This window comes from Athene noctua, chromosome 33 (assembly GCF_965140245.1).
Source record: "Athene noctua chromosome 33, bAthNoc1.hap1.1, whole genome shotgun sequence".
Classification (NCBI taxonomy): Eukaryota; Metazoa; Chordata; class Aves; order Strigiformes; family Strigidae; genus Athene; species Athene noctua.
In genome coordinates, this window is record NC_134069.1 from 844,198 (window position 1) to 857,104 (window position 12,907).

Below are 12,907 nucleotides of genomic sequence, written 5' to 3' on the forward strand. Positions count from 1 at the left end.
AATGGGGAGACTGGAGGAGCCACCACTGAGTGCTACGGCTCCACCATTTGGGGGTTCACATCCAACCTCTGTAGGAACCTGCAGCAAGGTCCCTCCGCCCGGAGAACCGCAGCAGAAACACCCCCTCGGGCGTTAAATTCCAGCGTCGTTTGTTGATTTTAATTTTTTTTTTTTTTTTACCTTTTCTCCATGTTGGCGAATTCTTCGTAGATGCCGTTTTGTTTGTTGAAGACGACACAGATTTTGTATTTTTTGTCGAGGTTATAATTTTCTGAGAGCATGGCAAAGAACTCCAGGGTCATCATGGCTGGTGGAGGGTAATGTCCACTAAAGAGATACGGGCTGGGCTGGCAGCTGGTGGAAAAAGAGGTGGTGGGTCCCCATTGCGGCCTTCCGCCACCGTCCCCCCTCCCCGTCTTCGCTGGCTCCCCCACTCACATCCACTTTTCTTGGCTCTTGGACGATGGTCCTGGACATTGCATGTCCCCCACGTTGTCACCTCCCGCCCTGTTGAAGACCCCTTGGTTAGTCCGAGGTATTTTGGAAAGACCCGGATGCCTCGGAGCCAGCGCCTGGCTCTTGGGTGCAGGAAGAAGACACGGAAGGACATCCTGGGGGTCTTGCTACACCAACCAGGGGTGGGACTTGGGGGGAAAAAGGGACCTAACGATGCCCAAGCTGCATCTCCTCCCACCGTAGCCCCTTCCTCTGGGGAGCTGCTGGACCTCCAGGTCCACAGATCCAACCTCAAACCCTTTGGTGTTGACATCCCTCCATGCAACGAACCTGCTGGAAGGGCCTTGGACTTCTCTGATCTCCTCATCACCTGCAATCGAGGAGAAACCATCGATTAATGCCTCCAGAGATGGTGCCAAGTCAATAAAAGGTAGAAAGCGGGTTCACCAGCGAGAATGGGGGGGTTCCTCGTGGCTTGGGCATGGTCTTCATGGAAGAAGAACCCCAATACACTCTGAGAGTGAGGCCTTCACCATCCTCCAGGCACAGGCCCCGTGGGGACAGGGACGGGCAGAAAGGCCAGCAGGGTGAGGGCAGCCACCGGTACCGCGTCTTCCTCCCCCGGGGACCCAGGAGGCTTTTGAGTGTGGTGTCACCAACACGTTCCACCTCCCAACCAGCTTTTATCACCACCGACACGACTCAGGCAGCGATTTCTCTGCCAGAGAAAACAACGGCACCAAGGAAACGCCCTCACCGGTACCCGCGCGGTTGAGGTTCTCCCCATTCGTCGTCTCCACGCTCTGAATGTCATCCTGGTCCTCCGCCTGGAGAGAAACGGGAAGCGTTGAAGGAGAAAAACAAAGCTCAAAAGGTGAGAGCTCAAAGGCCCGGCGAGACAAAGGGCTGGGTGAGGTTTTCTTTGGAGCATTAAGCTCCAAAATCCAGGTTGGTGATGGAAAACTCAACCCTTGTCCTCCCAGAGCTTTGGGCACCAGCTCCGAAAGCCACAGCGGCCTCACCAAATTCCTGACAGGCTTCTGCTCCTGAGTTTCTGATTCTTCCTTGGGGTGGGCGCCGACATTCTGGACATGCTCCTTCTCTGGTGACACGGAGCGGTGAGCCGGGGTCTGCTGGAGCAGGGTCTCATCTCGGGGTGGGACCACGGGAGCCTGGGGAGGAGAAGAACAGAGTTACGGAGCGTGTGGGGGGACCTCGGAGCCACCTCGGAGCATGATGTGTCCGTGACCACGGGTACAACTCACAGAATCCCTGAATCATCTGGGTTGGAGAAGCCCTTGCAGCTCCTCCAGCCCAACCATGACCCTCACCCTGACCCTTCCCAACTGCCCCAGATCCCTCAGCGCTGGCTCAGCCCGACTCTTCAACCCCCCCAGGGATCCCGGGGACTCCCCCCTGCCCTGGGCAGCCCATTCCAACGCCCAACAGCCCCTTCTGCACAGAAATCCTTCCTCAGAGCCAGCCTGACCCTGCCCTGGGCAGCTTGAGGCCATTCCCTCGGGGCCTGGCGCTGGGGCCTTGGCTCCAGAGACTCCTCCCCCCTCTCTGCCCCCTCCTGGCAGGGAGTTGCAGAGGGCCAGGAGGTCTCCCCTCAGCCTCCTCTTCTCCAGACTGAACCCCCCCAGTTCCCCCAGCCGCTCCCCAGCAGACCTGTGCTCCAGACCCTGCCCCAGCTCCGTTGCCCTTCTCTGGCCACGCTCGAGTCATTCAATGGCCTTTTTGGGGTGAGGGGCCCAAAACTGAACCCAGGAATCGAGGGGCGGCCTCCCCAGTGCCGAGCCCAGGGCTCAGATCCCTTCCCTGTCCCTGCTGGCCACGCCAGTGCTGACACAAGCCAGGATGCCGTTGGCCTTCTTGGCCCCCTGGGCACACTGCTGGCTCCTGTTCAGCCGTCTGTCAATCACCCCCCCAGGTCCCTCTCTGACTGGCAGCTCTCCAGCCACTCCCCCCCAAGCCTGTAGCCCTGCTGGGGGTTGCTGTGGCCCAAGGGCAGCCCCCGGCATTTGCCCTCAGTGAAACTCCCCCAGTTGGGCTCAGCCCATCGCCCCAGCCTGCCCAGGTCTCTCTGCAGCCTCCCCACCCTCGAGCAGACCAACACTCCCACCCAACTGGGGGTCCTCTGCAAACTGCCCGCGGGGGCACTCGATAACTCCTTCAAGGCCAGAACCCGGGACCTCTTCAGCACCACCAACCCCTCCCAGATACCTCCCACCACCCCCGTGGCCCCCAAATCTTCCCCATCAAGCCCCGAAACTCGCACACGCCTGGACTAATAACCCCCTTTTTTTTTTTTTTTTTGGCCTTCAAACAAGCTCTTTTCTTTCTAATCGACTTCTCCAGTGAAGGATTCTCCTGGGTTGAGCAGGGGTGGAGTTCATTTTCCCCACAGCACCTCATAGGATGTTGGTTTGGGGCCAAAACGTCGCCGGGAAGAGGCGGGTGTTTGAGTTCTGCCGATGAGCGTGGGGGCAAGGGCTCTACGGCTCCATTTCCCCCCACCCCAGCCAAGCTTCACGGGTTGGGAGGGGAAAAACCACGTGGAGGACCCCGACTGACCCAAAACCGGCTCTGCCAACACCATTCTCCACCAGAAAAAGACAAAATGGGGAATCTGGGCGGGGTTTAGTTGATTTTTTGTTTTTTCTTTTTTAACTGGGGACGTGGCACTTTCCCCTCAGTGTTTCCTGACTCATCACTTTATTGTCTTTCATTCCTCTCACTTCTCCTTCCTGAAATGTTTTATCTTGCCCTAAAGTTGGTTTCTCTTTCCCTTTGTCCTGCGCAGCCATTGCTGTCGTTACGGATAAATTAATCAGCCAACACCCAAGGGTGGAACCAGAGCCGGCGACCGGCAACATGGTGCTTTGCTGATATATAGGAGCCACTGAGACCCCAAAATCTGACCTTTTCGCTAGAAAAAAAACAATTTCAAGCTACCTGAGAGCTCCGCACACCCACATTCTGTTCCCTTAGACCCCAAAATCTGACATTTTTGCTATGAAAAAACTGATTTCAAGATACATGAGAGCTCCAAGCACCCACCTGTTCACTGAGGGATTTGCTCGGACCCCAAAATCTGACATTTTCACTGGAAAAAAACCAATTTCAAGCTACTTGAGAGCTCCATGCACCCACCTTCTGTTCCCTTAGACCCCAAAATCTCACATTTTTGCTAGATAAAAACTGATTTCACGCTGGCAGACAGGTCCATGCAGTCACCTTCTGTCCCCTTGCACCCCAAAATTTGACATTTTCACTAGCAAAAACCTGATTTCAAGCTACCTGAGAGCTCCACGCACCCACTTGTTCCCTGAGGGATTTGCTCAGACCCCAAAATCTCACATTTTTGCTAGAAAAAAAAAAATTATTTCAAGCTCCCGGGGAGCTCGCAGCACCCACCTCCTGTTCGCTGAGGGATTTGGGGGCTGAGTCTTCCCCGTATGGGTCGTCTCCGTCTTGCTCCGCCGCCTCCTCCGAGGGCTCTGAAACGCCGCGTTGCCTCGTGAGGGGACGATCCCGCTCCCGCTCCTCCTTTTCCCGCCGCCCCAGCGGCTCCGTCCCCCCCCGGCGGTACCTGACTCCTCGGGCAGAACCTCCCAGGACATGTCCTCGCTCTCAGACGCCCGATCCGCCGTGGAACCGACGTCCTGGGGGCCCTCGTCGAGGGTCAGCCACGGCCCGGGGCTGCCGTCGCCTTCACCCCACGCCAAGAGGCCTCTCACCTCCTCCTCCTCCTCCTCCTCCTCCTCCTCCTCCTCCTCCTCCTCCTCCTCCTCCTCGCCGGGTCGGGGCTGTGGGTGAAGCTCTTCCACCCCCCCATCGCCCTCAGAGCCCTCCATGGCGGCTGCTCAGACCTGGGGGGGGGCACAGCGGGGGGATATTTTAATCTAAAAAACTCGAAATCAGACGGGGAAAAAAAGGGCGAGCGTCTCGCTTTAGAGCGAGACCTATTCGGGGAGTTTTTGGGGTCAGAAGCGGCAATTTAATGAGATTTGGGGCTCAGAAACCCCCCCCCCCAGGGAGCTTTTGGGCTCAGAAACAGCGATTTAGGGAGCTCTGGCACTGCAAAATGTCAATTTAGGGAGGTTTTGGGCTCAGAAACAGTGACTTAGGGTGGGTTTGGGCTGAGAAACAGCAATTTAGGCAGCTCTTGGGCCTCAGAAACAGCCTTTTCGGGAGATTCTGTTTTTAGAAGGATGCATTTAAGGAGCTCTGGGGCTCAAAACCAGCAATTTAATGAGATTTGGGGCTCAGAAACACCCCCCCAGGGAGTTTTTGGGCTCAGAAACAGCAATTTAGGGAGCTCTGGGGCTCCAAAATTTCATACAATGGAGATTTTGGGCTCAGAAACTGTCACTTAGGAAGGTTTTTGGCTCAAAACCAACAACTGAAGCAGCTCTTGGCCTGAGAAACACCAACTTAGGCAGCTCTTGGGCCTCAGAAACAGCCTCTTCGGGAGCTTTTGGGGTCAGAAAGACCCATTTAGGGAGCTCTGGGGCTCAAAAACGTCAATATAGGGAGATTCTGGGCTCAGAAACAGTGACTTAGGGAGGTTTTGGGCTCAAATCCAGCAATTGAAGGAGCTCTTGGCCCAAGAGACACTCACTTAGGCAGCTTTTAGGCCTCCAGAACACCATTTTAGGGAGCTTTTGGGATCAGAGAGACTTATTTAAGGAGATCTGGGGCTCAAAACCTGCAATTTAATGAGATTTGGGGCTCAGAAACATCCCCCCAGGGAGCTTTTGGGCTCAGAAACAGCGATTTAGGGAGCTCTGGGGCACAGAAACACCCACTTAAGCAGCATTTGTTCCTTTAAAAACATCTGTTCAGGCGGCATTTGAGCTCTGAAGAAACACTGCCGGGAGCTGTGGAGCTCAGAAGGAGCAATTTGGGGAGGTTTTGGGCCAAGAAATACCATTTATGGGGCTTCTGGGCCTCAGAAACACTCTTTAGGGAGTTTTGGGGCTCAGAAACACCAGTTTGGGGAGGTGTGAGGCTCAAAATCAGCAATTTAATGAGATTTGGGGCTCAGAAACACCGACCCAGGCAGCTTTTGCACTAAGAAACAGCAATTTAGGGAGCCCTGGGGGTCCAAAACTTCAAAATAGGGAGATTCTGGGCTCAGAAACAGCGAATTATGGAGGGTTTTGGCTTAAAACAAGCAATTTGAGGAGCTCTTGGCCTGAGAAACCCTCACGTAGGCAGCTCTTGGGCCTCCAAAACACCATTTTAGGGAAATTTGGGGCTCAGAAAGACCCATTTAGGGAGCTCTGGGGCTCAAAACCAGCAATTTAATGAGATTTGGGGCTCAGAAACACCCCCCCAGGGAGCTTTTGGGCTCAGAAACAGTGATTTAGGGAGCTCTGGGGCTCCAAAATGTCGACTTGGGGAGATTTTGAGCTCAGAAACAGCGACATAGGGAGGTTTTCAGCTGAGAAACCTCATCTTAGGCAGCGCTTCCGCCTCTAAAACACCCTTTTAGGGAGCTTTTGGACTCCAAATGACACATTTAGGGAAGTTTTGGGCTCAGAAACAGCAATTTAATGAGATTTGGGGCTCAGAAACACCCCCCCAGGGAGCTTTTGGGCTCAGAAACAGCGATTTAGGGAGCTCTGGGGCTCCAAAATTTCATAAAATGGAGATTTTGGGCTCAGAAACAGCAACTTAGAGAGGTTTTTGCCTGAGAAACACCAATTTAGACAGGACTTGGGCCTCAGAAACAGCCTTTTCGGGAGCTTTTGGGGTCAGAAACACCCATTTAGGGAGCTCTGGGGCTCAAAAACGTCAATATAGGGAGATTCTGGGCTCAGAAACAGTGACTTAGGGAGGTTTTGGGCTCAAATCCAGCAATTGAAGGAGCTCTTGGCCCAAGAGACACTCACTTAGGCAGCTTTTAGGCCTCCAGAACACCATTTTAGGGAGCTTTTGGGATCAGAGAGACTTATTTAAGGAGATCTGGGGCTCAAAAAGTGCAATTTAATGAGATTTGGGGCTCAGAAACACCCCCCCAGGAAGATTTTGGGCTCAGAAACAGCGATTTAGGGAGCTCTGGCACTGCAAAATGTCAATTTAGGGAGGTTTTGGGCTCAGAAACAGTGACTTAGGGTGGGTTTGGGCTGAGAAACAGCAATTTAGGCAGCTCTTGGGCCTCAGAAACAGCCTTTTCGGGAGATTCTGGTTTTAGAAGGACGCATTTAAGGAGCTCTGGGGCTCAAAACCAGCAATTTAATGAGATTTGGGGCTCAGAAACACCCCCCCAGGGAGCTTTTGGGCTCAGAAACAGCAATTTAGGGAGCTCTGGGGCTCCAAAATGTCGACTTGGGGAGATTCTGAGCTCAGAAACTGTTGATTTAGGGAGAATTTTAGCTGAGAATCAGCAATTTAGGGAGCTCTTGGCCTGAGAATCCCCAACTTGGACAGCTCTTGGGCCTCAGGAACAGCCTCTTCGGGAGCTTTTGGGGTCAGAAAGACCCATTTAGGGAGCTCTGGGGCTCAAAATCATCGATTTAATGAGATTTGGGGCTTCAGACCCCCCCCCTACGGAGCTTTTGGGCTCAGAAAGAGCGATTTAGGGATCTTTGGGTCTCCAAAATACCAATTTCGGGAGGTTTTGTGGTCAGCAGCAGCATCTTTAGGAGCTCTGGGGCTGCCAAGGGCGATTTAATGAGCAGAAGGAGCCCAGGGAGGGGAAGGGGGGGGAGGTTGGGGTGAAGGGGTGGGGGGGGAAAGGGGGGGGCAGGCTGGTGCCACTTACCTGGGGGGAGGCCGGGGCCGAGGGGCTGCGCGGGGCCGATGCTCCCCCCGAAGCTGCGCCCCAGGATTGTCCCCGAGCTCCTTCCTCGTGCTGAGAAGCGAAAGCGAAAGGTTTTGAGGGGAAGGGGGGGGCCGGGGGGGGCACTGGGAGGGGGGTGGGAGCGGCTTTTCCTGCCTTTGTGCTGAGGAGGAGCCGCCGAGGCCGGGTCCAAGGTCCTCGGGCCCCTCCCGGCCGATTGGGGGGGGCACGGGGAGGGGGGGGGGCAGGTTGCCCCCTGACTGGGTTTAGTGGCCCCCCCCCGCTGTTGGGGACCCCCCACCCCAATAACTGAGGGGATGGGGGGGGGTTAAGGGGGGGGCGAACACACACAAACACGCGTGAACACGCGTGTGCACCCAGATTGGGGGGGGGGGAACCCTCAGACTGGCCCCCACCAGCTCCCCACCTGCCCCCCTCCCCTGAACCCCCAAAACCATCAGCCCCCACCTGCTGCCCTCTGGCCACGCCCCCTCCTCACAGCCCCGCCCCATTTCAGGCATAGCCCCGCCCCTTTCCCGTAAATCAAGTTCTCTGGTCCACAGTGACCCTTCCCCATAGCCCCGCCCCTCGCATTGAACTGGGAGCACTGGGGAGAAAAAAGGATCCCCAGTAGGAGCATGGGGGGGGAACTGGGAGAACTGGTGCTGCACAGGGATCCGCACTGGGAGCACTGGGGACAGCAAGGGATCCCCAGTAGGACCACTGGGGTAACTGGGGGAACTGGGGGGGGGGGGCACTGGGGACAACAAGGGATCCCCAGTAGGAACACTGGGGTAACTGGGAGCACTGGGATCCGCACTGGGAGCACTGGGGAGAGCAAGGTATCCCCAGGAGGAGCACTGAGGGAACTGGGAGTACTGGGAGAGCACAGGGATATGCACTGGGAAAGCCAGAGGTATGCACTGGGAGCACTGGGAGGAGTCAGGGGGCTGCTTTGGGTGTACTGGGAGAACTGGGGGGAGACGGGACAGAATGGGGGGAAGATGGAGTGACACTGCAGGGAACAGGGAGCACTGGGGCGGCACAGGGATCCGCACTGGGAGCACTGGGGAGGGGCACTGGGAACACTGTGGGGAGCAAGGGATCCCCAGTAGGAGCACTGGGGAGAGCAAAGGGAGCCACACTGGGAGTACTGGGGGGAGCCAGGGACCCATACTGGGAGCACTGGAGGGCACTGAGAGTCACACAGGGGGGAACGGGGACCCATACTGGGAGCACTGGGATCAACACTGGGAGCACAGGGAGGGGGGCACTGGGAGCCATACAGGCCATACTGGGGGGGCACTGGGACCCATACTGGGAGCACTGGGAGCCGTACAGGGAGCACTGGGGGTGTACTGGAGGGGTACTGGGAGCAGTACTGGGAGCACTGGGGGGGCACTGGGATTCGTACTGGGAGCACTGGGGGGCCACTGGGAGCCATACTGGGGGTACTGGAGCGATCCCAGGAGCCATACTGGGAGCACGGGGAGCCGTACTGGGTGCACTGGGAGCCGTACTGGTCATACTGGGGGGCACTGGGAGACGCACTGGGAGTACTGTGGGGGTACCGGGAGCCATAGGGGGTGCACTGGGGGGCAATGGGCTCATACTGGGCGTACTGGGAGCCGCAATGGGAGCACTGGGATGGCACTGGGAGTCGTACTGGGAGCAATGGGGGGCCACAAGGGGGGGCACTGGGGGCCGTACTGGGGGTACTGGGATGATCCAAGGAGCCGTACTGGGAGCACCGGGAGCCATACTGGGTGTACTGGCGCACACTGGGAGCCGCACTGGGAGCACTGGAGGGGCACTGGGGGCCATACTGGGCGCAATGGGAGCCGTACTGGGAGCACTGGGGGGGTACCGGGAGCTGTACTGGGGGCACTGGGAGCCATACTGTGTGTACTGGGAGCCATACTGGGAGCACTGGGGGGTACTGGGAGCCGTACTGTGTGCAGTGGGAAGATCCTGGGAGCCGCACTGGGAGTACTGGGAGCCGTACTGGGAGCACTGGGAGCCGTACTGGTAGAACTGGGGGTGCACTGGTGGGGCACTGGGAGCAGTACTGGGAGCACTGGGGGGACACTGGGAGCCGTACCGGGGACACTGGGGCTATTCCAGGAGCCATACTGGGAGCACTGGGATCCATACTGGGAGCACTGGGGGGGGACACTGGGAGCAGTGGGGGGGCACTGGGAGCCGTACTGGGAACACTGGGGGAGCACTGGGATCCATACTGGGAGCACTGGGGGGGGACACTGGGAGCAGTGGGGGGGCACTGGGAGCCGTACTGGGAGCACTGGGAGTTGTACTGGTAGCACTGGGGGTGCACTGGAGGGGCACTGGGGTGCCGCACGGGGCGCAATGTGAGCCGTACTGGGAGTACTGGGGTGCACTGGGAGCCGTACTCGTCATACTGGGGGACACTGGGAGCCGCAGTGAGAGCACTGGGGGGCACTGGGAATCGTACTGTGAGCACTGGGAGCCGTACTGGGGACACTGGCGCAATTCCAGGAGCCGTACTGGGTGCACTGGGAGCCGTACTGGTCATACTGGGGTACACTGGGAGCCGCAGTGGGAGCACTGGGGGGCACTGGGAGTCGTACTGGGAGCAATGGGGGGGCACTGGGAGCACTGGTAGCCATACTGCGAGCACTGGGGGGGCACTGGGAGCAGTGGGGGGGCACTGGGAGCCGTACTGGGAGCAGTGGGGGGGCACTGGGAGTGGTACTGGGAGCAATGGGGGGGCACTGGGAGCACTGGTAGCCATACTGCGAGCACTGGGGGGCACTGGGAGCAGTGGGGGAGCACTGGGATCCATACTGGGAGCACTGGGGGGGCACTGGGATCCATACTGGGAGCACTGGAGGGGCACTGGGAGCCATACTGGGAGCACTGGGGGGGCACTGGGATTCGTACTGGGAGCACTGGGGGGCCACTGGGAGCCATACTGGGGGTACTGGAGCGATCCCAGGAGCCATACTGGGAGCACGGGGAGCCGTACTGGGTGCACTGGGAGCCGTACTGGTCATACTGGGGGGCACTGGGAGACGCACTGGGAGTACTGTGGGGGTACCGGGAGCCATAGGGGGTGCACTGGGGGGCAATGGGCTCATACTGGGCGTACTGGGAGCCGCAATGGGAGCACTGGGATGGCACTGGGAGCCGTACTGGGAGCACTGGGAGGCAGTGGAGGGGCACTGGGGGCCGTACTGGGGGTACTGGGATGATCCAAGGAGCCGTACTGGGAGCACCGGGAGCCATACTGGGTGTACTGGCGCACACTGGGAGCCGCACTGGGAGCACTGGAGGGGCACTGGGGGCCATACTGGGCGCAATGGGAGCCGTACTGGGAGCACCGGGAGCCATACTGGGTGTACTGGCGCACACTGGGAGCCGCACTGGGAGCACTGGAGGGGCACTGGGGGCCATACTGGGCACAATGGGAGCCGTACTGGGAGCACTGGGGGGGTACCGGGAGCTGTAGTGGGGGCACTGGGAGCCATACTGTGTGTACTGGGAGCCATACTGGGAGCACTGGGGGGTACTGGGAGCCGTACTGTGTGCAGTGGGAAGATCCCGGGAGCCAAACTGGGAGTACTGGGAGCCGTACTGGGAGCACTGGGAGCCGTACTGGTAGAACTGGGGGTGCACTGGTGGGGCACTGGGAGCAGTACTGGGAGCACTGGGGGGGCACTAGGAGCCATACTGGGAGCACTGGGGGGCACTAGGAGTCGTACTGGGAGCACTGGGGGGACACTGGGAGCTGTACCGGGGGCACTGGGGCTATTCCAGGAGCCATACTGGGAGCACTGGGATCCATACTGGGAGCACTGGGGGGGGACACTGGGAGCAGTGGGGGGGCACTGGGAGCCGTACTGGGAACACTGGGGGAGCACTGGGATCCATACTGGGAGCACTGGGGGGGGACACTGGGAGCAGTGGGGGGGCACTGGGAGCCGTACCGGGAGCACTGGGAGTCGTACTGGTAGCACTGGGGGTGCACTGGAGGGGCACTGGGGCGCCGCACGGGGCGCAATGGGAGCCGTACTGGGAGCACTGGGGGGGCAGTGGAAGCCGTCCTGGGAGTACTGGGGTGCACTGGGAGTCGTACTCGTCATACTGGGGGACACTGGGAGCCGCAGTGAGAGCACTGGGGGGCACTGGGAGTCGTACTGGGAGCACTGGGGGGCAGTGGGAGTCGTAGTGGCCGCACTGGAGGGGCACTGGGGGGCCGCACTGGGCGCAATGGGAGCCGCACTGGGAGCACTGGGGGGCAATAGGAGTTGTACTGGGAGCACTGGTGGGGCACTGGGAATCGTACTGTGAGCACTGGGAGCCGTACTGGGGGCACTGGGGCAGTTCCAGGAGCCGTACTGGGGGCACTGGGAGCCGTACTGGTCATACTGGGGTACACTGGGAGCCGCAGTGGGAGCACTGGGGGGCACTGGGAGTCGTACTGGGAGCAATGGGGGGGCACTGGGAGCACTGGTAGCCATAATGCGAGCACTGGGGGGGCACTGGGAGCAGTGGGGGGGCACTGGGAGCCGTACTGGGAGCAGTGGGGGGGCACTGGGAGCCGTACTGGGAGCAGTGGGTGAGCACTGGGATACATACTGGGAGCACTGGGGGGGCATTGGGATCCATACTGGGAGCACTGGAGGGGCACTGGGAGCCATACTGGGAGCACTGGGAGCTGTACTGGGAGCACAAGGAGTCGTTAGGGAGCACTGGGGGTGTACTGGAGGGGTACTGGGAGCCGTACTGGGAGCACTGGAGGGGCGCTGGGGGCACTGGGAGTCATACTGGGAGCACTGGGATTTCACTGGGAGTCGTACTGGGAGCACTGGGGGGCAGTGGAGGCACACTGGGGGCCGTACTGGGGGTACTGGGATGATCCAAGGAGCCGTACTGGGAGCACCGGGAGCCATACTGGGTGTACTGGGGCACACTGGGAGCCGCACTGGGAGCACTGGAGGGGCACTGGGGGCCATACTGGGCGCAATGGGAGCCGTACTGGGAGCACTGGGGGGGTACCGGGAGCTGTACTGGGGGCACTGGGAGCCATACTGTGTGTACTGGGAGCCATACTGGGAGCACTGGGGGGTACTGGGAGCCGTACTGTGTGCAGTGGGAAGATCCTGGGAGCCGCACTGGGAGTACTGGGAGCCGTACTGGGAGCACTGGGAGCCGTACTGGGAGCACTGGGGGTGCACTGGTGGGGCACTGGGGGGCCGCACTGGGTGCAATGGGAGCCGTACTGGGAGCACTGGGGGGCACTGGGAGCCGTACTGGGGGTACTGGGGCGATCCCAGGAGCCGTACTGGTCATACTGGGGTACACTGGGAGCCGCAGTGGGAACACTGGGGGGCACTGGGAGTCATACTGGGACCACTGGAGGGGCAGTGGGCGACATACTGGGAGCACTGGGGGGACACTGGGAGTTGTACTGGGAGCCGTAGTGGGAGCACTGGGGGGGCACTGGGGGCACTGGAAGCCGTACTGGAAGCACTGGTGGAGCACTGGGAGCCGTACTGGAAGCACTGGGGGAGCACTGGGAGCCGTACTGGAAGCACTGGGGGAGCACTGGGAGCCGTACTGGGGGTACTGGGATGATCCAGGGATCTGTACTGGGAGCATGGGGAGCCGTACTGG

The 12,907-nt window shown here is 59.3% G+C and overlaps 1 protein-coding gene across 1 annotated transcript in view; it reads right to left on the reverse strand.

The window, feature by feature from the left end:
• The window catches only part of LOC141972509 (E3 ubiquitin-protein ligase rnf213-alpha-like), a 53,482-nt gene extending 49,282 nt beyond the window's left edge, over positions 1–4,200 (reverse strand). The window contains exons 1-7 of the mRNA XM_074930396.1: positions 4,052–4,200; positions 3,877–3,959; positions 1,479–1,628; positions 1,214–1,283; positions 787–826; positions 439–507; positions 181–354 (exon numbers count right to left, since the gene is read on the reverse strand). Of these exons, the coding sequence (XP_074786497.1) occupies positions 181–354; positions 439–507; positions 787–826; positions 1,214–1,283; positions 1,479–1,628; positions 3,877–3,959; positions 4,052–4,082 (617 nt within the window). The 5' untranslated portion in view covers positions 4,083–4,200. The remainder of the gene's footprint in view (positions 1–180; positions 355–438; positions 508–786; positions 827–1,213; positions 1,284–1,478; positions 1,629–3,876; positions 3,960–4,051) is intronic.
• Between the last annotated feature and the right edge of the window lie 8,707 nt (positions 4,201–12,907).